This window comes from Corylus avellana, chromosome ca9 (assembly GCF_901000735.1).
Source record: "Corylus avellana chromosome ca9, CavTom2PMs-1.0".
In the NCBI taxonomy this organism is placed as follows: Eukaryota; Viridiplantae; Streptophyta; class Magnoliopsida; order Fagales; family Betulaceae; genus Corylus; species Corylus avellana.
Window position 1 is genome coordinate 2,838,948 of NC_081549.1, and position 21,944 is coordinate 2,860,891.

The following is a 21,944-nucleotide window of genomic DNA, read 5'->3' on the forward strand; positions in this document are numbered from 1 at the left end:
CTCATTAGTATACTATTTATCTCTTCATATCTCTCTTTTTCCAAAATTCTCTTACTATTTATCTTTCCATATCTCTCTTTTCTCAAAATTTTCTCCTACTATTTCTCTTTCCACATCTTTTTTTTTCTTCAAAAGTTAAAAAATATAATATTTAGAAAAAGAGAAATGCTCGGGGTACTAACTCTTTTACTAACAAGGCTTATTAAATTGATGTGTAGCTCATTCATTAGAGAAAAAAAAAAAAAACAATTAATTAAGAGAAATCTAACGAGCTAGTACTAATGAATAAGCTACTGAGGTACACATTAATTTAGTAAATCTCTGTTTGTAAAAGAGTTAGTACCCCTAATATTTCTCTTAGGAAAAATACAATCCTTATAAAAATAAAATAAAAAAGTAATATTTAAATGATATATATAGAAAAATAATAATAATAATAATAATAATAAAATGTATAGTGTTTTTTAAAATTCATTAACTAAATTAAATAAAATGAGTTTTAATTAGTCATTTTACATAAATAAATAAATATATATATATATATATATATATATAAACCAAAGTAAATGCCGTAAAAGGAAAAAGGTTGGCGTTGAATAAAAAATAACTTCGCGAATCACGATCGAATAAAAGTCATCATTGAATATCTTATCAATTGGATCCACAGACTTTGAAGATCTCGATCGATCGGTCCCCTTCTGAAAAATCTGCATGTACATGTGAATGGACTGAGAGAGTTTGGCTAATTAAAATAAGACATATTTTTAATTTTAAAGATATTAATATAGTAATTTTTTTTATATTAAATATCAAAAAAAAAAAAAAAAACACACAATTGCGCATGATGATAATAAGCTATCGGAACTCATAACAATGACAAACACACAACGACATATGATAGTAAGAATAAAATACGAAAGATCAAAGAAATAAATAATGATAAAATCAAGAAGCAAAAAATTAGAAGTGGAGAAAGAAAATAAGAGAAAAAAGATATACAAAAAGAAAGTGGATCAAGCTTTACCATGAAATTTTTAAGATTTTAAATTGTGTAATTTTTTTATTTTTTAAAGAAAATAACAATTTCAAAACACAGGTAATGAAAATGCAATTTTTAAAATGTGAATTTCTCAGCTAATTTTTTAAAATAGATTCCCAAACGAAACATGTTTAAAAACGCACTTTTGGCCGGCATAATCTTCATTAGACTCGTAGAAGTATTTACAGATCTAGTAAATATGTTCCAACTTTACAGCAATGACATTATAAACAATAAATGTTAGAACATCAACTCAAAGATATTGAGTGCAAATCCTTAGCTACAACGTGTGATTTTTCTGATTGTAGAGCAATAAAAAGGTGGATCACCAGATTACTCGCTCGAATTTGCAAGCCCAACCATGTTAAGCATATGGCGATCCTCCTTAAATCTTTCTAACACAGTACCTTTGACAGCATCATGCCTTCTTTGTGCTCCTTTGGGAACAACCCTCCAGCATTCTATCACTTCCGGGCATATTCGACTGGTCTTGGAAAGGCAAGGACTGCCAAATGTGGTACAATTGAATGTGTGCCCCTGATCAAAGCTTGCAGAGAGAAACAGACCAAAGTGATTCGCTTGTCCTCCAAGACCAATGCCATTTGGGATGTCCTCTGAACTGAAATTCACAGCGCACTGCAGATACATGGACACTCAAGATCTTAAGAGTATTATATGATTAGGGAAACAACTAAATGCAATGTAAATCGCCGAGATGCATATAATCACCCAAAAGAAAAAGAAAAAGAAACACTACGATGAAACAAAACATGAATAAAAATTACCAAGAAACACTCAAATGAACTTTGTTTCAGATAATCTAAACATAAAAATTGGGTTCCTTGCATCTCCGCACTTCAACTTGCACTTGCACCTTAGATCGACAGAGAACCAAATCAAAACTTTGTAAGACCTTATAGAATCTAATTTAGTAGTTTGCTCTAAAAATTCCAAGAAATTGATTAAACCTCCTAAGAGGTCAACTTAAACCTATGTTGAAAAGTCGGCCTTGTTGGTTGCTCAATGAAAATCGGGATGTTAAGGACCATTGAGTCAAAACCATCAGTTAGCTTCAGACTTCATCGGTTATGTCCTTCCTAGCATATGACAATTGTTGTTGTTACCATGTGCTGAGTTTGAGGAGGACCTATCAAGGCATTTTGTAATAAATAACATGATAATACATATGTACATAGGACAGGTCTACTGCCATAGTTACCTTTAAAGTTTCCATGGCTAATTGCAGTTCATTTCCAACTGAAATAACTTGAGAGCATTCAAAATCTATTTGCAATCACATCCCTGGCCTAGATATAGAACAGTTATAACGGAGAGGAGGATTTCTTCCAAGCTGAACAATATCCTTCCAAGAAAGGAAAGTTCTTTCTTGTTTTCCTAAATTAGTAAAAGAACTTAACAATCAATTAACTTATTGATCTATCAGGAGAGAAAACTATGACAGTTCGGCAAACATAAATCACATCATGCATGAAATATAAAGAGCCAAAGATGAGACTAATACAAGATTTTTCTCTATAAATCACAATCAAAAACCTCCATATCAGAACCATATGAAAACAATAGAAACTTACCCATTGTATATTACTGTTTGCTCCGCTAGGCCTGAATATGGATACCTTTGGATATAGCTGAAAAAGAAAAGACTTCATGTCACCATAGAAATCACTATGCCTGTCCCATCGCTGAGAAGCATAACCTCCATATATGTAACCTTCTTTATCCTTAATAATCAACACAGTTGGCCCATCTTCATTTCTGCAGGTCAATTGAACAATTACCCATTGACTCCTACTTAAAAAATAGTTGCGGCAACCGAGAAACTGAAATAAAAATAGAAATCATTTAGCATTTGTAATTTCTTTAGCAAAAATGAAACCAAAAGAAGGTCAATGCATTAACAGATTATAGAACAAAATCAGTGTCTTTATTAATAAAGAGCTCTTTACTTATGGATAGCCATTAACGCCATTGTCTACAGGATTTCTTGTCACCAGCAACAACTTGTTATACTAACTAAGGAGGTCCTTGTCAACCTAATAGTTAAATCCGTTAGGACCTCAACAGAAGCTGTTACTACCATTTTGCACAGTACATTCCACAGTCTAAGTATACACAATCAATTTAATGTTTATGAATTAATAAGGAAATGCCAACAAAGGTCAGGAAACCAGCACTAAAAAAACAGTTGGAACAATTTGGTGTATCTAGAAAAAATAAGCACACAACATTAGTTTCGTACTTTTCTAAAACTTCTGAACACCCAGGACTTGACACCAACTTCGAGAACATTTTATGGATAATGCACGCTACATCTAAGCATACTTGATGTTAAGAACCAACATACAATAGTCTACCCACATATTGAGGTCCATAATGTTATCTTGGCATTTATGTATCCGTCAGTTCCCATGACTTCTCAAGTAATCAACATCATGGCCTAATTGATTGTTGCTGCAGAATACCTGAATCCCCCAGACTCATTCTTCTTCTTTAGCACAAATTTAGCATTACCAAGTGCTAATACAAAAAAGACATGATACACTATTCCAATAAATAAAAGAAGAAGAAGCAACAACAGCAGAAATAAGAGGTTTCTGAACCTCTCAAGGGCTAAGAAAAGCAAAATCAGACGAACAGCTTGGTGCAACCATGAACAGCTTTTGAAGAATATATGCTACATGGTTTATCCTACTGAAAAACACATAATTAGCCTCAAACCTAATTTTGGACTCAAAAAACAAAAACAACCACACACACACACACAAAAAATATCAACTAGCAAGATATAGGAATAGAATTTGATATCAGCAAATTCACTGAGATCCACATAATTAGCGGATATTTGTATGGGAAAAGCAAGGTACTTACGATATGTTGCCCAAGAATGTATTAAAACTCTGACCATTGTAAGCACTATGATATAAAAGTTTCCATTCCTCCAGCTCTTGCTGTGAAAGGGCTCCTCCTATATGCCAAGCATATTCCTTCCTCAATAACACCATGTTAGGATCAACACTCTCCCAATGCTGTAGATAAGGAACTTGAGATCCCGGCCTCCCTGCATAAAACGCACAAGAAAGAGTGGAAATTTTATTTTTCTAAGATGTCAAAAGAAAGGAAACTCAGAACGGTAAAGTATATATTCTCCTAAGCTAATTTGGAATCCATAATATAGAGAAATGGAAATTATCAGGCCCAACAATTTGCCAGATAAAGTATTAAATGAGCAATTGACAAAAGTAGAGAGTGAACGAGAGATGCTTTATTCAAATACTGATTTAGTAATCTGTAAAAACAGAATCCATATTCATCTAAAGAAAAAGAAATAGAACGCAAGTTACAAGATATCTTAAATTCTTAATCCCTCATAACAACATGTCACATCTGGTGATCCATGTATTCATCTAATTAATAAAAACATCACAACTATTTTGTAAATAGTGGCCTATTTAAAAATTAAATTTAACTATAATTATTAAACTTAAAAGAAACAAAAGCCAGGCACTAGAACAGTGTTTACCATGGTTTATGAAACCCATGACCCAAAGTTCTGGTGTTTGAACATGTAAATAAGCCATTGAAAAGCATTACACCAAACAACTCACTATTTTCCATTAAAAAAATTCAAGCCCATCACATTAACAAAATGCACTCCACTTATCATGTTAAAGGAAATACTATATGTGTGTAAGAGAATAAAACTAAAAGAAACGGGAATCAAGAGGATATAAATGTCTGAAGATAAGCAGAACACCTGGATCAGGTGGCATCAACAAGCTTCCAAGGAACTTCCTGACAGATGGGACAAGAGTACACCAATTTCTGAAATCTTCCAAAGACATACATTTTTCAGCACACCCGTCCACATGCGTTGAGAAAGTTGCAGCATTAAGAAATATGTCCCCAATGCCCTTATGTGAACTTGATCCATGTTCACTGTCTTTCACGAAGAATACAGTCTCATACATTGCAATTAAAACAGCTTCCAGATCAGACCTGACATTAAACTCCCATCATTATACGCATCAACACAACCAACAAAAATGGGCACCAGGCCAGCTATTCTAGAAGTTGTTATATAATTACTTTTAACTTGATGAAAGTAAGCTAACTGCTTATCATGTATGATCAAGCTTAAAAACCTAGAAGCACTTATATTGTCATGATCCAAGAAAAAAGTAAGCCACATATGTATGGAGCTCCCAGATTATCACTTATAAAATCCAGTATCAACTACTAATGAACCAACGCGAAACTTAGCACCCATTTAACACCTTCACAATCAACTCACTCAAAGTGGAACTAACTTTCTATGGTTTCACACACATATGGGGAAAATTGAGACAGCGCAAAGAAACTAGACCTAGAAATAAAAAACAAGCAGAATAAACTCTTACCTCCCCAAAACGCCATCGCCTGATACGTCTATTAAATGGTAAATGAACTCTTCAATCTCATCTTTTGTTCCTTTCTCATAAGTCCCCTGCAATATATAATAAGGCCATTACAAAGTGCTACTTGGAATTTTGATGCTCAATTTTCCAACATATGTGATAGTTTAGAGTACATATTTTCAATTTGCGTCCCAAAAAACAAAGAAATGGAGATTACTTTAGCAATAACGAGGTCTTGAAAGGTGAGGCGTTGATCCTTGCGTTGCTGGGAGACCAAATCGAACATTCGGTCGCCGAGAGGACCGCGGAGTCCGAAATAGGTCTGAGAGAAAATCTATCAAAGATCAGGAACGCTCAAGAGCATAGAAGAATTAGAGAATTGAAGAAGTGAGAGAAGAAGAAGACCTTGAAAACAGAGGGAGAGATGTATTGGCCATTGCTCTGCGATTGGGCAGCCAGTGACGCGAATACGGACCTGAGTTCTTCAAGTTCCTTTTCGGCGAAAGCTCTACAATAAAACCAACGAAATCCAATTCATCAATGAATTCACCATAGTATTGAAGCATGCATATACACAAATGCGTGTATTTGAGGGAGACGCACCTGGAGGCGGAAGCGAAGCGGGGGTCTGCAGGAGGGGACTGAGCGTTGCCCATTGCTTCGCCTTTCAACCGCTTTCTTTCCTGTTCCGGTATATATAGATTTTTTTTTTTTATCAGTTTTTTCTGGAGCTTTTTCTGATTTTTCCCTTGTGTTTTGTCGTATTTCGTATGGCCCACAAACTTTTTACAGAAATTATATAAAACGCTGTCGTTTAGCATTGATCGACCTTGTCTAGAGAGCCCATAAACCTTTGCGGAATAACCCGCAAGCGGCAAGCGCATCGGGCATCGGCAGAACGTTTACCTCAGCCACTGCCATAGCCATCGCAGGTATGCGTCTTCTCTCTTTGAGTTTTGCCGTCTTTACGTTTCTTGCCTTTATAGTCGATTATACTGATATAATGGTTTGTGCGTGGCAATAACTCGGAAACCCAGAAATGAAGCTGAAGGTAGTGTGCAAGAAGGTGTACGATTACATTCGCTACGATCTCAAAGAAATCGCTTTCCCTTCGTCCTTGCCCGATCCCCCTCATATCAAAAAACGTCGTAAACTCACTTGGCATGAGCGATTCTTGGTCTCTTTCTCTCATTCTTCAACTTCTTTTTTCTTTCGGCAAACAATTGGTTAGCCAGTGTTTGACCTTTCGTGCAAATGCATTGAAAACATATGGCATATACCCATTTGCCTATATTGTTATGCTGCTGTGCAGGTCTTGAAGGAAGCCTCTAGGCTTTATGCTGCGAGCTGGGTCCGGGATATCGGTCCGGAGCTTCGGCCAAATGATTATAAGAAGCATGAAGAGAGTGAGAGTGAGAGTGAGGATAAGCCCAGTGGAGCAAAAAGTAAGACTAAAGAGAAAGAACCATCGACGTTGGAAGATCTTGGTAAGAATTTCATTAATTTCTTTCTCATGGTTTTTGTTTTGAGTTCAATGTCGAGTTTTTTGGCCATTCGGATTTTGTGGCGGTGGCTTCCAAAAAAATTTTTAAGGAAAAAATTTCTTAAGGCCTCGCCCCCCACAACAAGCCACAGCCCCCCGGCGGATATGTGCTCTAAGTCTATGCCTATCACCCCCGGGATATGTGCCTCTAAGTCTAGGCCTATCACCTGCTTGTAGAAAAACCGTATGGACAAGGGGGTTAAGTGCATTTAAACGCGATAATCGGAGCAATAGCAAAAATGAGTAATCCTCAGAAATTGAGCACTGGGGAAGATCTTTGCACGTCGGCGGTGCTCTATCTTGAGCTCAAACCCTTTAGCCGTCCATTCTAGAGATAAGCACTCTAGATGTCTCTATTTCTCTACCTTCTCATTGCTTTAATAGGATTCGTTTTTGTTGCCTTGTTTGGTTACCGAGAAAATATGACAAAAGAAAATACAATTTTGAGTTCTGAAGTTTATCTGATTCGTTACTTATGTTTTTCTTTTGTAAGTGACCGAGAGTTGGGTGAGAGAAAATTTGATATGACCAAGTTCATAACTTTCATTTTATCAGATTGATATAGTAGCTTACAGGTTTTTATTCTTAGTGAGATTGAAATTCGTGGGGTGCTCTCTTAGACTTTCTAGCTTTTTGTATCTCTTTGTTCGATGTTGATTTATGAATAATTCTCAAATGCAATTGGCATATATCTAATGTTTGAATGTCTTTAGCATCATTAGCTTCTTCACCATAGGTATTTTGAGAAAGAAGAAAGAAAGGAAGAGGTCTTGTTTTTGTTTTAAAAATTTTCTTATGACCAGGTCACGTTTATTGAGTCCTTCAATATGTATTTTTTGATGATTATTATCATTTTCGAAATTCTTTTCATGGGTTTTGGCTGTTGTGGTCTTATCATGTATTCTTCTTTAGCACCATGGGCTTTTTCAGCAAGGTTCTGCATTCATTGGCTATGTTCACTTAAATGTGACAAATCTGCATTTTATGAAACAACGTGCCCGATGGCATTGCAAGTTTAGGAAATGAAAATAGTTTAAGGATACTGAAGACATATATGATCATTCTCTAAGTCTAAACACTTTTGATTTTTGATTGTTTCAGTAAAAAGTCAGAGTAAAAGGTTTTTAAAAGTGAAGAATTGCGTGTTACAAGTAGGATATCTAAGAATTCATTGTCTTATAAAATATTTATTTATATTTTAAATTGTTTTTATCATATTTTATATATATATATATATATATATATATATAATTGAAGTATAGCATATAAAGAGAACAAAAAAACAAATTATTTTGTCATTACATTTAATTTTCCCCCGGCCACCCCCTCAAAAAAAAAACCTAAATCACAAGGAAGTGCTTTTGTTTGGGTTGACTCTTGTAAGTTGACATTGTGTGTGTGTGTGTGTGTGTGTTTTTTTTTTTTTCATGAACAAGTTGACATTGTATTTGTGGTTTCTTTCCTGTATGCATCTCTTTTTCTACACAATAAAACCTTTATTAATGTCAAAAAGCACCCTGTAATTACACAAACTTAAGTTCAACAATGATAATGGTAAAAATAGTGATTTTGAGAACTGAGACATTAATTTGCTATTTATTTATTTATTTATTTTAAGTAGATTTCAAGTAATGTTATAAACAAAATGCGTTTTAAGGTAAACACAAGCTTGCAACGTTAAAAACATATTCTTACAGTTGGTTTTCATAATTGAACAGCAACATTTTAAATAACAAATATGTTTAAATGGACATATTGAGTATATACTGCCACCAAAATTGTAGGTTCAGCTTGTTCTGCTATGAGTATAATAATGCAAGACAAACCCCTTTTGTCTTGGTCGATATTCCTTTTTATTCTTTGAATATAAAGTATTTGGACAACGTTCTTGTAATCGATTTTCCTTGAATTTGTAGTTTATTGAGTTGAATTCTCACTGTGCCTCTGTCTTTCACTTGAAAAAATTAACAGCGGTGGCTGCCAGAGGGGGAATGGAGACACTAAGGCCTGCTTTGCAACGGGTGTACATGACAAGAGCTTCTGCCTATAGAGATGGTCTCAAAAGTTTTATACAAGGGTATCAAGAAGGTGTCCAACAGGTCAGGGAGAAGAAGGAGGAATCTAAATCTCAACAAGATGGCAATGCACCCAAAAATTGACCTTGACCTTTCGTAGGATGCAATATATATGTTTTTTCTTCTCCAGTTCATTTCATAGAGTATTCGCGCAACTTGTAGAGCTTTCTACAGCTCAGATTGTAGTGAGCTTCGAGCATGATCTATCCCATTCAAAGGTTTTACCTTATTGTAAAGCAAAACTGGAGAGCTATAGATGTACTGGAAAAATATTTTGTATAGCTGATTTCTTTTCAGATAACTTATCCATTCCCGCTTGACTTAAAAGGTAATTGGTTTTATGATTTGTTTATGTCTCATACTTGTGATGTTTTTGTTTATTTCTGGCCAAATGGAATAGTCATGGCATGAACTTGCTAAAATGTCTGGTATGAGGCTGTGTTCTTTAATACCTGCATGAAGAACAAGCCAAGTAATGCCTGATAAGTGCTACCAACTAAAGTTCCATGGTGGCAGGTTGGGTGCAGAAGGATCTGCTCGTTCAAAACCCTCTGCTGTTTCCAAAGCAAACAGATGCAACCATCACTTGTATGACCAGGTATTTTTTGGTCCTTCTCTTCATCTTCTTTTCATTCCAATTATTGGTTGCTACTTTTGATTGTGAATGAGGATTGGTTGGATTGAAAGTAAGATATCTTGCTTCAGTGAGGATGATTTCTCAACCTTATAGTTATATATTACACGACCTTCCAATACAGCTGTGTAATTCATGTCCTTTATAGTTATGATTAATTTAGAAAGGCTAATGGAGCTTTGGTTATGACATTTGCCTGTATCATAGATAATGACTCGAGTTCTCTAGTTTCTAATTTTGAAAATTAAAATTATGAGTTTTGTTCTTGTGACAAATATGTCCGTTTGTCAGATTTTTCGTTCAATCTTTCCCAAAAAACAAAAAACTTGTTTGTTGTCATATTGTCCACGATAAACCAATGAAAATATGACAAGTGTATTCAGATACATGTAATATTGCCACATAGGCAATTACTCCAAACAAAAAAGGAAAATTATTATTTTTAAATAATAATAATAAGATATGTGAATTCACCCCACTGCCACCCTCCATTCCATATGGGAAAGTGCCAAAGTGGTAGAGAATGGCTCGATCTGCCCCGTAGAGGGGCGATAGAGGTGAATCTCACACAAGGAGCAATGAGGGTGGACATTCACTCACAAAATGTGTGGGGTTGAGAGATCCACCCCTGCACAACTTTGTGGGGAGGGGGGAGAGGATGGAGCCGGCCGTGAATCTCTAGTTAAGCTATGAGCGAGGGTGGAGTTACCGCCACCACCCATTTGTGGGGGCAAAACCACCATCTATTGGCTCTCTATGTGGGGATAAATCTCCACCCCCTATTTTATTTCTTACTTTTAATTTTTTGTCACCTAATTGCTTACGTGGTAGGCTAACAAGTATTTGAATACACATTGTAATGTTTTCAATTGTCTAATGCGGACAACATGTGAGGTGACAAGTAAAGACTTGACGAAAAATTAGAAACTCGAGTCCTATCTATTATAGAGGTACTACTCAAAAATTCAAGATTTTAATTGTCAAGATTAAAAACTTGAGTCCTTATCTATCACATAGGTACAACTTAACAACCTTTGAGACAATTTCCTTTAAAAAATTAACAGAAAAAAAAGGGTCTTTTGAAGAAATACAGTGGAAGGAAAATAAACTAAGGGATGGAAAAAGAACAATTAAAACATTCATAAGGATTTTAATGAAACATAAAACCTTATCAACGAAAATTATAAAGTAAGATACAAAAAGAATGTCCTACTAAAAGGTGTCGAACCAAATTGAATTCCAAATAAATATAAATAAGGTTTTTTTTTTTTTTTTTCCCATATACAATAAGAATTACATGCTATTTTATGGAAATTTTATGACACTTTTTCTATATTTATTAAACTATGCTATGCAAACTAATATCCAAACCATCCAATGTTACATATTCTATGAATTAAATTTCTCTAGATTTCCTAAAATATTACTTGTAATTGTAAAACAGGTAATTCTACGCATACAATTTTTTTTTACTACTTTTGATAGGTGTTACCATGTGATTGGAATCAAAATTTGTAATCATTTAACGCTTCTAACACGCTCCAATCACATATCAACATATGTCTAGTTGTAAAAAAGTTATAAAAAGTTGTATATTTAGCATTTTTTTTTTTTAATTTTCAAATTGAGTAGTTCATGTTTTATTAGCTTATTATACCGCCAAAGATGATACACTAAATTAAGAAAAAAATTAAAAATCTTCTAAAAGTTTTACAAGTAATAAATGTTGAAATAGCAAAATTTAAATTATTTGATTAAAAACAAACAAATAAATATTAAGGAAAAATATAAAAAAAACCCCTCAAACTATCAGTTGTTTGCAATATAGTCTCCTAATATTCAAAAGGTACTAAAGTAGCTCCCAAACTACTAAAATGTATCAAAAATGTCACTTTATATATATATATATATATATATATATATATATACCCATATTATTTTAACAAATAAAATAATAAAATAATTGTAAAAAAAAAAAAAACCAATGGGCCGAATAAATACAAAAAAAAAAAGAATAAATAAATAATTAATCACTGTAGTTGGCCTAAATTACAAATTACTTCATGTCATATTAAAGTAAAATCAATGGGCGAATAAAAATAATTTTTAACAAAATTTGACTCTAGGGATTAAATTATTATTTTTTTGAATATCTCAAGAACCGTACCTTTGATTTTACTTTAATACGACATGAATAGTCACTGTAATTGATCTAAATTATTTATTTATTCCAAAAAAAAAAAATTGTATTTATTTGCCCATTGGTTTTTTTTTTTTTTTGTATTTTTAAAAAATTGTTTGATTTTTTTACAATTATTTTATTATTTTATTTGTTAAAAGAAGAAGGGTATTATAGAAGTATAAAAAATAAAAAAAATAATAAGTTGCCTTTTTAATGCTTCACCAAACGGTTAACGGTAATTAGATAACGAGATTAATACGGTTCAATGTAAAAAGGAGATGGATGTGGCAAAAAGAAAGAAAAGAGTAAATACAAGGCGTCAGAAGATACACTACTTGCTCGAAGTAAGGTGGAAATTCCGATCCTCTGAGCATTGCAGTCGCAGGCCACAAACTCCAATTTCCCAAGGCATTTTCACACCGGGGGAAAAGCGACGCCGTTTCTTCCCGACTCGAATGACGGACTGGGACTGCTCCAAGGATTCCCATATACGCCGATTGTGCTGAGCCTCGATCTGTGAGCTCTCTCTCCCACATTTATTTTCAAATTTCTCGATCCACTTAGTGATTCACTCATCGCTTCATGTCAAATTTTACGTTTATGTATCATTGTGGCTAGGTTCTGTTTGGTTAGTGAGAAATAGTAGTAACAGCTTTGTTGCAAACAAGAAAAATAGTAGTTGTTTTGTTTTAATCAGTGATGCAAAAACCTTGATTAGTGTAAGGGTCCGTTTGGTTGCTCTTTCAAAAGTGCAGTTTAATTAAAAAAAAAAAAGTGCAGTTTGAAAATAGTGATTTCAAAACTGGTGAATGAAAAATTGTGATTCGGCCATTAAAATACCCCTTTGCGAAACCGCCATTTTTCAAACACATCCCCAAACAGGACACTTTCTGCTATTTTATTTAGAAACGCTTTCAGCCTGCAGGGCCAAACAGGCTCTTAGTTTTTGGCGTTTTCTTGTTTCTTGGGAGGTTTAGTTAGTGGCGCATAATAATGTTTAGTCACAGAAAATGGATAACATTTTCGCATTTGTTTGGTAGTCTGTTCTAGAATTGTTCCGTATTTTCGTCTTCGAAATCCCTAAAACGCAGAGCGAAAGCTATCGGCAACTGTTAAATGTAAAAGTTAATTGTATGACAGGTTATGTGAGAGCTGGTTGTGATGTCGAGGCCCTGGGTACTGGTGTGTCTGCTGCTGTTAATTGTTTTTACGTCGCAGTTTGAGTGGAAGCAACAATATGGCAATGAAGCCGAAGCGAGTCCAACCACTTCCCATAAACAGCACTACATATCTGAAAGAGAGGAGTCTGTGAAAGAAAAAGTGAGTTTGAAATTAGATGATGAGTTATTTTACTAATTATTATTATTGCCCAAGTATTTTACTTATTAGTATTATGTACTGTTAACTCTTGGAAATGCATTTTAGATGGTGCTATTTTTTGGTTAGTAATAAGAGTAGAAAATGGAAAACAGTTCTTTAAAACTTTAAATTGAAGCATAGAAAACAGAAACCTCCACTAAAGCAATGTTGCTAAGGTTTTTCATATTGGTACATAGAAGAAAATACAACAGATGCTACTGGATTTTTTTTATTGTTGTGATTGGTGTGACTTTTTGCTTCTTCTTTTTTCTTTTTTTTTTTTCTCAAAAGTGACTACTATTTTCTTTATTGAGCTTAAAGCATTGTTGAAGTTTAACCTCTGTCCTAGATTCAGACCTCAATAAACTAACATTTGCTTTCACAAGTTTAGTTTCACAATAGGGTAGGGGCTAGAGAAGGGTAATAGGAACTGCAATCATACACAACTAATCTTCATTTGTTAGTTGTTGTCCATAATAATATCAATTTGGTGATGCAACAAAAAGATAGGACAGAAGGCATCTAACCTCTTTGAGATGATGGTGGACATTAAAGAATAGTTTTGAAAAATTATACCATCTTCGTGTCCTCATATTTTCTTGATGGCCTTTCTAACACAAGCTACACCAGTTGTCATTGATAACAAAGAATATGACTTCTACTATTAGAGGCCTTTAGGGTCATGTCTCATGCAACAATTCTGGTAATTACAAGATTAGTTACGTGAGTCCCAGAAAAGAAATTAGAAAGGTGGTGGGGTTGTCTTGAGGGGACCATGTTTTGGTTATAAGATTTTGAACAATTGACGCAGTTACACTAATCTGCATCATAGTGGAGTTTGCTTATTCATTAATGTGTGAATAGTGCTAAGCAATGTTTGGAAGATTTTTTCCTGGACAGGATGAGGGGTTATTTTGAGGTCTACTTATTGAAGCCTCTTTCTACTACATGGGCCTGGATACACAAATTATTTTTCTAGTTTGCTCAATTTAAGGTCTTTATAGGGCATGATGTCTTCCTCTTATGGCCATGACCAACAATTTTTGGCGTGACCTTATAGTGCATTAAACATAAATTAAATACTCTCTTTGCCAGGGTGGCCGATGGTATTTCTTTTGCATAACAATGTAAATAAGCCAACCTTTTTCATCTTATTTGAAGTTGATATTGCCTCAAACTTCCTGTTAAAGCATTCAGTACTAAATCTTTTCTTTTCTTTTTTTTTCTCATCTTGTCCTAACAGTTGAGTGTCTAAAAATCAGCATATTGGTTTTGCTCAGTTTTAATAATACTTTTGTTTCTTCCGTTGGAGATGCTCTATTTTAAATAGCTGGGACTGTCATTTGGGACTACCTAGTCTGAATGAAGCATATTTGTTTTTCCGCTAATCATTTAATGGAGTTTATTTTAAGATCATGAATGAGCATATTTTAGGCGGCGTCAAACGTAACCAATAACTCAGCCGAAAGCCAACCCAGTGCTAAATTGCACCAATATACATGTTTCCCAAATATCGTTTAACATGTAACGTTTTTTATGTCTTTAAACTTAATTGAGTTAGTGGTGAAGTGGTTTATTTTAATTCAACCCGGGTTCAAGGAAAAGTCATGGGCAGCACATGCTCAAGCATGGGCCAACCTGCACATGGCGCAAAACTTGTTTAACAGTCACTCATTAGCTGCATGTGCTGAGGACCAGGTCTTAAGGTTTGGGCTGAGCCAAGAACGGGTTAAGTTCTTTATCCTTCTGGCTGAATTTGGACATTCCTAAGCCACGTGCAACCAGGCCCTTGACAGGCCTATAAGCATGTCTTTGCCAATTTTGTTGTTGTGTTCTGCATCTTCCAATAGATGACTTTTACATTCCTTTTTTTCCCCCCATTATCTGGAATGAGTTGATAGATTAACTGAAGGTGTTCATGACACTAAAAATTAGTCAAACTTAAGTGTGGCTGGTCTAGGTAAGGTGCGGCCTTAGTAGTTTATTAGGATGGTTAGATAAGACTGGTTAACATTTGTCACTTTAAATACCTCGAGCCACGTTTGAAATTGGGCATTTGATGATTTTATTCTTGGCCTGCACAGCATTATTGGTGAAAGCAATCTATTGGTTTTTAACATGTTTTTAAATGCATAATGATTCTTGCGTGAGAACTCTCAAACAATCAAGTTACAGAAACGGCTCCTATAAAAACGTTTTGGCTAGCCTTCATTCTCCCATCATTGATCCGCTTTAAAATAGTCATCAACCTCATTACTGGTCAGTCAAAAAGAATTTCAAAGATTCCTAATCACCTCTTTACCCTTGTCATCTAGTTGGTCACTTCACCTTCATTCTCCAATCTTGCAACTATAATCTGCATTTCATAGCCTATCAAAAACATGAAAAATATGTCTTTGATATCAAATTAACAAATTCGTTATGGAAATGTATTTGCAACCCTCCTCTCCTATTTGTGCCAATCTTCTTGGCATTGGCTAAAGATTTTTGGTACTCATCCGACATCCTCAATTCTTCATTTTAGGGTAGTGTTGTGAGCTTGATATACATTGTTGGCTCACTTCCTGGAACTCAAGCCTTTGGGATTAATGATACTAAAATGGTATAAAGGCCTTAATTTGACTAATAGGTCTTGTGAATGAATCTTGGGAACCTCCATATGTTTCCCCTTTTTTTCGGTTCTTTGTTTTTGCTTTGGCTCTACATGTGCAAGGCCAGTGTAACGACCCAAGGAAAAACACTAGCTACGTCTGTGCTATCACCCCAAAAAGACTAGTCAATTTGGAGTTTCCTTAGAATTCATTATAAAGTCCAGTTTCACCTAATAACTAGACAATGTAGGACTTAGCACCCATGACTATCTTTATAAACCATTCACTCAATATAGGTTTCTTCTCATCTTCCCAATATGGGACCGGGGTGTTACAAACTCCCCCTCTTAAATTATTGACATCCTTGTCAAAGCTACGTCATGCAGTGTTCCAATACCACATGACCTGATGTTACTAGATGGAACTGCGCTTTATAATGAATTTTAGGGAAGCTCAAAATTGACTAGTTCTTTTGGGATAATAGCGCAGATGTGACTAGTGCTTTTCCTTGGGTCGTTACAAATGGTATCAGAGCCACCTAGTAACGCTAGGTCATGTGGTACTGGAGCACTACATGACGTGGCCCTAACGAGGATGTCAGGAATTTAAGAGGGAGAGTTTGTAACACCCCAGTCCCATATTGAGAAGATGAGAAGAAACCCACATAGAGATCGTGGTTTATAAAGATAGTCATGAGTGCTAAGTCTCACATTGCCTAGTTATTAAGTGAAACTGAGTTTTATAATGAATTCTAAGGAAGCTTCAAATTGACTAGTCCTTTTGGGGTAATAATGCAAATGTGGCTAGTGCTTTTCCCTGGGTCATTACAGTTTGTGGGCTTCTTCTCATCTTCCTAATATAGGACCGGGGTGTTACAAACTCTCCTCTTAAATTCTTGATGTCCTTGTCAAGGCCACGTCATGCAGTGCTCCAGTACCACATGAACTAGCGTTACTAGGTGGCTCTGATGCCATTTATAACAACTCAGGAAAAAGTGCTAGCATCATCTGCGCTATCACCCCAAAAGGACTAGTCAATTTTGAGCTTCCCTAGAATTCATTATAAAGCTCAGTTTCACCTAATAACTCGGCAATATAGAACTTAGCACTCATGACTATCTTTATAAAGCACCCACTCTATGTGGGCTTCTTCTCATCTTCCTAATATAGGACTGGGGTGTTATAGCCAATATTTGGTTCAATATTATTGGTCTAGCCTGCAAGTGAGGGGGGTGTTAAAGTTAGTGTTGCGATGTCTAATATACATTGTTGGCCCACTGCCCGACAGCGTAAGCTTTTGCCACTAATGGTAACTGATGATTTATCTATCCCATTTCCTGTACTGTGGTTTTTCTTGGTCAACTAGGAGGCTTCCCTGTGCTCTCTTCCTATAAATGGCAACAATAAGTTGCATTGCTTCCCTAAAAGCCCCAAACCCTTCAAATGATGTTCGGAATGTCAATTCACTCCTTAATTCTTCTGGAACACTCCTTGGAATATTAGTTCTATATTCTTCCTTTTCATTCACCATTAGTCCTGCTTTAACTGATCTCAAGTACTTTTGACCTTGTTCCTACTTAGTCCTTGCACCATATAGTATTGCAGTCAATTAAATTTGCATATTTAACACAAGCTCTGTAGGACTGCCGTCCCTTATGCATTTAAGCAAATCTAATATTGTTGAATCTGGTGTAAGACACGGAAAAGTGTGTTTGAGATAAGAGAGTAAGCAAAAATGGCATTCATAAGAGGATAGCCAGTCTTTGTTGAATGCTATGTCATTGGAATCAGTATTTTCCTGTTACTTCTCGATCAGCAAAGTTTTACTGAACTTTCTATGCAATTGTAACTTGAGATATGATAATGTTTCTTGTCATTCATTGTGAAAGAAGCATAATGTTATCTAACTGTTTTTATATTTTAAATAGTTCCAGACGATTCCCTCCACTATAATACCTCCTGATATTATCTGAAGGCCTTATTACTATTGGAACTTTAATTAGAATCCCTTCCATACTTGTTTCTATAAAACTTTTATTCTGGAAGGCCCTCAGGCTTTATGAAAATGTTTTTAACTTTTAGCATGGACTGTTCCTCGCACTTTTAACTTTCGGTTCCTTTTCAGCCCATCTCTGTCTCATAAGAATCAGGCGTGTATATATTGGATATAACTCTTGAAACATACACCTCCACTTGAGTGCACAAGTCCATATAACATGGTCGCTTAACTTACAACTTTGTTGTAAATTCATAGTTTGGTATTGCTTCTGCTTTCATGCCTTAATCAGTGTTTCAAGGTTTGAGTCAATTCAGCTGCTTCATACTAGCTGAAACAGAAGTTTGTAATTGAATAAAATTTTGTCTACTTAAATCTCAACCTGTCGGACGAAAAGTAGAAAGCATTTAAGTATTTATTTTTCTTTTAATTTCCTGGTTTTTGTGGAAGGCAAATGCATGGGGTGATTCAGAATTTCTAGTGGTATGGGAATCTCAATCGGACCTTCTTCTTGTTTAATACTTCTATCTCATTAAAAATAAACAAAAATATCCATATGAACTTTTTAACCCTCGAGAACAATTGAAATTTATTTTTGTACTGTGTCTAATGTATTTATGCATATCTACTGCATTTCATGTAATCCTTCGAAAGTTCTATCCCAATCTTTCCAATTGCATGAACTTTTCTTTTTCTACAATGTGATATTGATATCATATTATATCAGAAGGTTCCATATATGATAATTTTTTTTTCGTATATTAATCTGGGTTGTATTCAGTATTTAGTTGGACTAAATTGCTGGAGTTGAAAGTTCCAACCTGATTGTCAAGATGGCATCTTAGAGTGCTACTAGGGTTTTAGTTTTCTTATTGGCTATCAATTTTACTGCAGATTATCCTCTCCCAAGAGAAGAATATTCAGAAACTTAATGAGCTCGTGCAGAGTCTTCGGGAACAGTTGCAACAATGCAGGGGTGAAAGTGACATTTCCAATGGCACAGCAACCTCTTTGACTGAACTTCTAACTGAGCTTGAGCGTCATCCAATATTGGAGGACTAGTTATGGGTCAGACGTGTTAAATCAATATTTTAATATTTTGAAGTAAGAAAACCTTGTTTCCTTTCTACGCTGTCTTGCTTCATTGTAAGGTTCTATCAACATTGTTACAATTGTAAGTCAATCCACAACATTAAATCCACATTTTCTGTTGTCAATACTACATTATTATTATTAAAGTCTGCATGTTATGCGCTTTACTCCATTGTAGTTGTGCTCTATGTAGTACTGCCCAATCTTATAGTGACGTAGTGGTTGGAAATCTAGGTAGCATTGGCTAGTAGATACTATGGTTGTTTGGGCAGAAACAAAAGTTCAATACATTCTTTTAATGGTAAATGGTAATTGAGTACTAGCAACTAGTATAGTGAACAAAAAGATTATTAAGAAGAACTCCCTTATCAAGCCATCACAATCACAAACTGAATTAGTAGTTTCAACCATATATGATTAAACCCCAGTAAATGAAGAATGTTGCTCATTGTTCCTGGAAAATCAGTTCTCCGAATGCTTTTACAAAATTCTGACATGAACTAACACCTTAATCAGATCCCGGAGCCTTTTACTTATGCTATCTCCCATTCAAGTTTGAGCATTAAATTCAAATTTCACAAAGGATGTTGTCATTTAGGAGCCTAAATGCTGATTATTTGTCTTATTTCTTTTAGCATTTTGTGTGGACTATCATGAGCTTCCTTTGTTTGTGTTACACATTTAGTGCTCTTCGAGTTTCGTCTGTTGTAATAATAGAACTCCTGAAAGAACCGAATCTGCAAGTGGCTGAAAATTTTTGGTTAGTTTGATTATGTGAAGGTAAACCAAGATGCTTCAATCACTGGCGCAATTATTACTTGAAGTTCTTCAGAGTCTTCATTGAGGGTAAGAACCTTATCAAGATGCCAGTTGAAAATTAATCTTCAGGAAATTTAGAACTTCTACATTTATGGAAAGTGTTGATTCCTGTTAGTTTGTTGTTGTAGGATCCAAGATTTTTATGTCATTTATATTTGCTGTTTCGTTTATGTCATCATCTTGGTAACAAACATGAATAAATAAGGGTAGCCTCACCTGCCGACATACCATCTTTTAGCTTACAATCTATTATAGTATGCAAAAGCATTTAGTTGGAATGGTTATCATGTTACCATTTTAGGAAACCTCGTGATTCACAAGACTGTCCTGCCTCTCCTGCCCACCTCCTTTTGTCTTTCCTTAAAACAAAAGAATTAATGTCAATTATCATACCATGCGATCTTGTTGCAGTGCAAATACATACGAGTGGGGCCTTTTGTACTGGTATGTCACGTATGTGTATTATTGCTTGTATTCGAACTGAATAATGACACATGGGATAGAAACCTTGTACTGCTAAATGCCCAGGAAAAATAAAAAATAAAAAAAGCCCCTTGTACTGTTAATGGGAAGCTCAGGCCATTTTCATCTCTGGTGTAATAAGGAATTTTATTTTTATTTTTATTTTTTCCTGTTGTAATGTAACATGGAATTTTTCGTACAATATCTAGTTTTTTTATTTATATTATTGACTTTTTTTTTTCATTTTTGTCGGTTAATCATGATAGAACCTATTAGGTTTTTGTATTGGCTAAATTCAGATATCCCAAATGTTTAAAGATCTATTATCTGCAATCAAATTTAAGTCAACAATGGAATTGTATCATACATATTTGTAAGAACAGAACCAAAACTTTTCATTGGGAGGCTAAGTATGAATAAGGAGTCAAGCTTAATTTGGTCCATATATATAATAATATATATAACCTCCGTTAATTCCATCCCTAGCAGTTGTGTAGGTGGGTGGTGACAAAATAAATTGAGTATGATTGTTGATGCAATTTTTTGGATGGCCGGGGTGGCGATGGGCAACAAAATAAAGAAATCATCGCCAAAGACATTTGAAGTGAAAAAAAGATAATAAACTAGGGTTTGGGGGAGATCCTTAGTCCCTTTTGACCTGGTGCTATGCTATAGAATCTAGCTGAAATACTATGATAAAGAGATATTGAGATCGTATCTCTTCATCATAGATTTTTTCTAGAACCAGCAACATAAACATAAATACTATAGATAATGAACACCATTAGGGTAAGAAAGAATCCAATTAGGGCTTGAAACATTCAGACAAATTTTTGCTCAATAATTTTCCTATTCATCTCTATGCTCATTAACACTATTTCTGCTACTAAATGAAAATGACGACTACTGCCAACTAGATATAGAAATAGAATGGGATCATCACTTAAGCCTCAAGCTTCAATCCCTTATTGTTCTCTCAAATGCCTTCTAGAGGCAGAAAACACATAATTCAGCCGTCTTTATGTAGTCAATTTTCCTCGACCCATTTGTTATTTCTTTTTAAAGATAAGGATTCTAATAATTTGTTGTTCAAATTACTCGGTAGCACATGTGAAAGAGCTTGCATGAGACTCATCTGCCGGAATAGGTGGTTAGACGGTCCAAAATTTATTTGGGCAAGTGGGTCTCATGTGGGTTTTCTCGCAAAATGTTACCCAAATTACTCAAATTGTTAGAGATCTCAATCCATATGGTACTTTCTTTTATTTTTGTTTGAAAAAAGTGTTATGATGTGATATAAATGTGAAAGTAATTTTGAGTGTTTTGTGTTTGAAATTGTTTGTTAATATTTTTGTTTTGAAAAATAAAAACAAAAGGGACAAGAAAAAAGTTTTACCAAACAAAGCATGACTTTTCTAGATCGTGCTTTATATTATATTCTTCTGACGACAATTTTTCTCCAAGTGTGTATTCTTTCAATTTAGTTTATAAAATTGTTATATGTCATTTTGAACATGTAAAAAAATTTAATAAAATTTTCTCAAACTCAATTATTGTTATTAAAAAAAAAATGGAGAAAAAAACTGACCCCAGATGGTCTTTTTCTTTTTTTTGTTTTTCCCAAAGAGTATAAAGATATGAGTAGTGATAATCATAACACCAGCGTAAGTGAACAGTCACTCATGCTGGTGTATTTTATAATATTACTGTCCAAATTTTTTTTAATAATATAATAATA

At 34.6% G+C, this 21,944-nt stretch overlaps 2 protein-coding genes and 1 long non-coding RNA gene across 3 annotated transcripts; 2 read left to right on the top strand and 1 right to left on the bottom strand.

The window, feature by feature from the left end:
- Nucleotides 1–1,167: 1,167 nt before the first annotated feature.
- LOC132191431 (uncharacterized) lies at nt 1,168–6,140 on the bottom strand. The gene is made up of 8 exons (XM_059606445.1): nt 6,058–6,140; nt 5,860–5,962; nt 5,672–5,776; nt 5,458–5,543; nt 4,815–5,056; nt 3,929–4,118; nt 2,632–2,815; nt 1,168–1,675 (listed from the first exon to the last, which is right to left on the bottom strand). Exons 1-8 carry the CDS (start codon nt 6,108–6,110, stop codon nt 1,373–1,375), a joined length of 1,266 nt encoding a protein of 421 aa, XP_059462428.1. The 5' UTR covers nt 6,111–6,140; the 3' UTR covers nt 1,168–1,372.
- A 136-nt stretch (nt 6,141–6,276) lies between these two features.
- Nucleotides 6,277–12,301, top strand: LOC132191433 (uncharacterized). Its single transcript, XM_059606446.1, has 6 exons — nt 6,277–6,386; nt 6,492–6,631; nt 6,767–6,941; nt 8,969–9,400; nt 9,589–9,670; nt 12,164–12,301. The coding sequence occupies exons 2-4, from the start codon at nt 6,494–6,496 to the stop codon at nt 9,154–9,156; spliced, it is 501 nt and encodes a 166-aa protein (XP_059462429.1). The 5' UTR covers nt 6,277–6,386; nt 6,492–6,493; the 3' UTR covers nt 9,157–9,400; nt 9,589–9,670; nt 12,164–12,301.
- A 6,597-nt stretch (nt 12,302–18,898) lies between these two features.
- Nucleotides 18,899–19,914, top strand: LOC132191434 (uncharacterized). Its single transcript, XR_009441283.1, has 2 exons — nt 18,899–19,007; nt 19,691–19,914. It is a non-coding gene; the product is annotated as an uncharacterized LOC132191434 (long non-coding RNA).
- Nucleotides 19,915–21,944: the final 2,030 nt, after the last annotated feature.

Coding starts and splice junctions, on each gene's coding strand:
- LOC132191431 (XM_059606445.1), bottom strand. CDS start 6,110: ATGGGCAACGCTCAGTCCCCTCCTGCAGACCCCCGCTTCGCTTCCGCC. Junction 5,777..5,859: donor TCTCTCCCTCTGTTTTCAAG/GTCTTCTTCTTC, acceptor ATTTTCTCTCAG/ACCTATTTCGGACTCCGCGG. Junction 2,816..3,928: donor ACATTCTTGGGCAACATATC/GTAAGTACCTTG, acceptor ATTGACCTGCAG/AAATGAAGATGGGCCAACTG.
- LOC132191433 (XM_059606446.1), top strand. CDS start 6,494: ATGAAGCTGAAGGTAGTGTGCAAGAAGGTGTACGATTACATTCGCTAC. Junction 6,632..6,766: donor CTTGGCATGAGCGATTCTTG/GTCTCTTTCTCT, acceptor GCTGCTGTGCAG/GTCTTGAAGGAAGCCTCTAG. Junction 6,942..8,968: donor ATCGACGTTGGAAGATCTTG/GTAAGAATTTCA, acceptor AAAAATTAACAG/CGGTGGCTGCCAGAGGGGGA.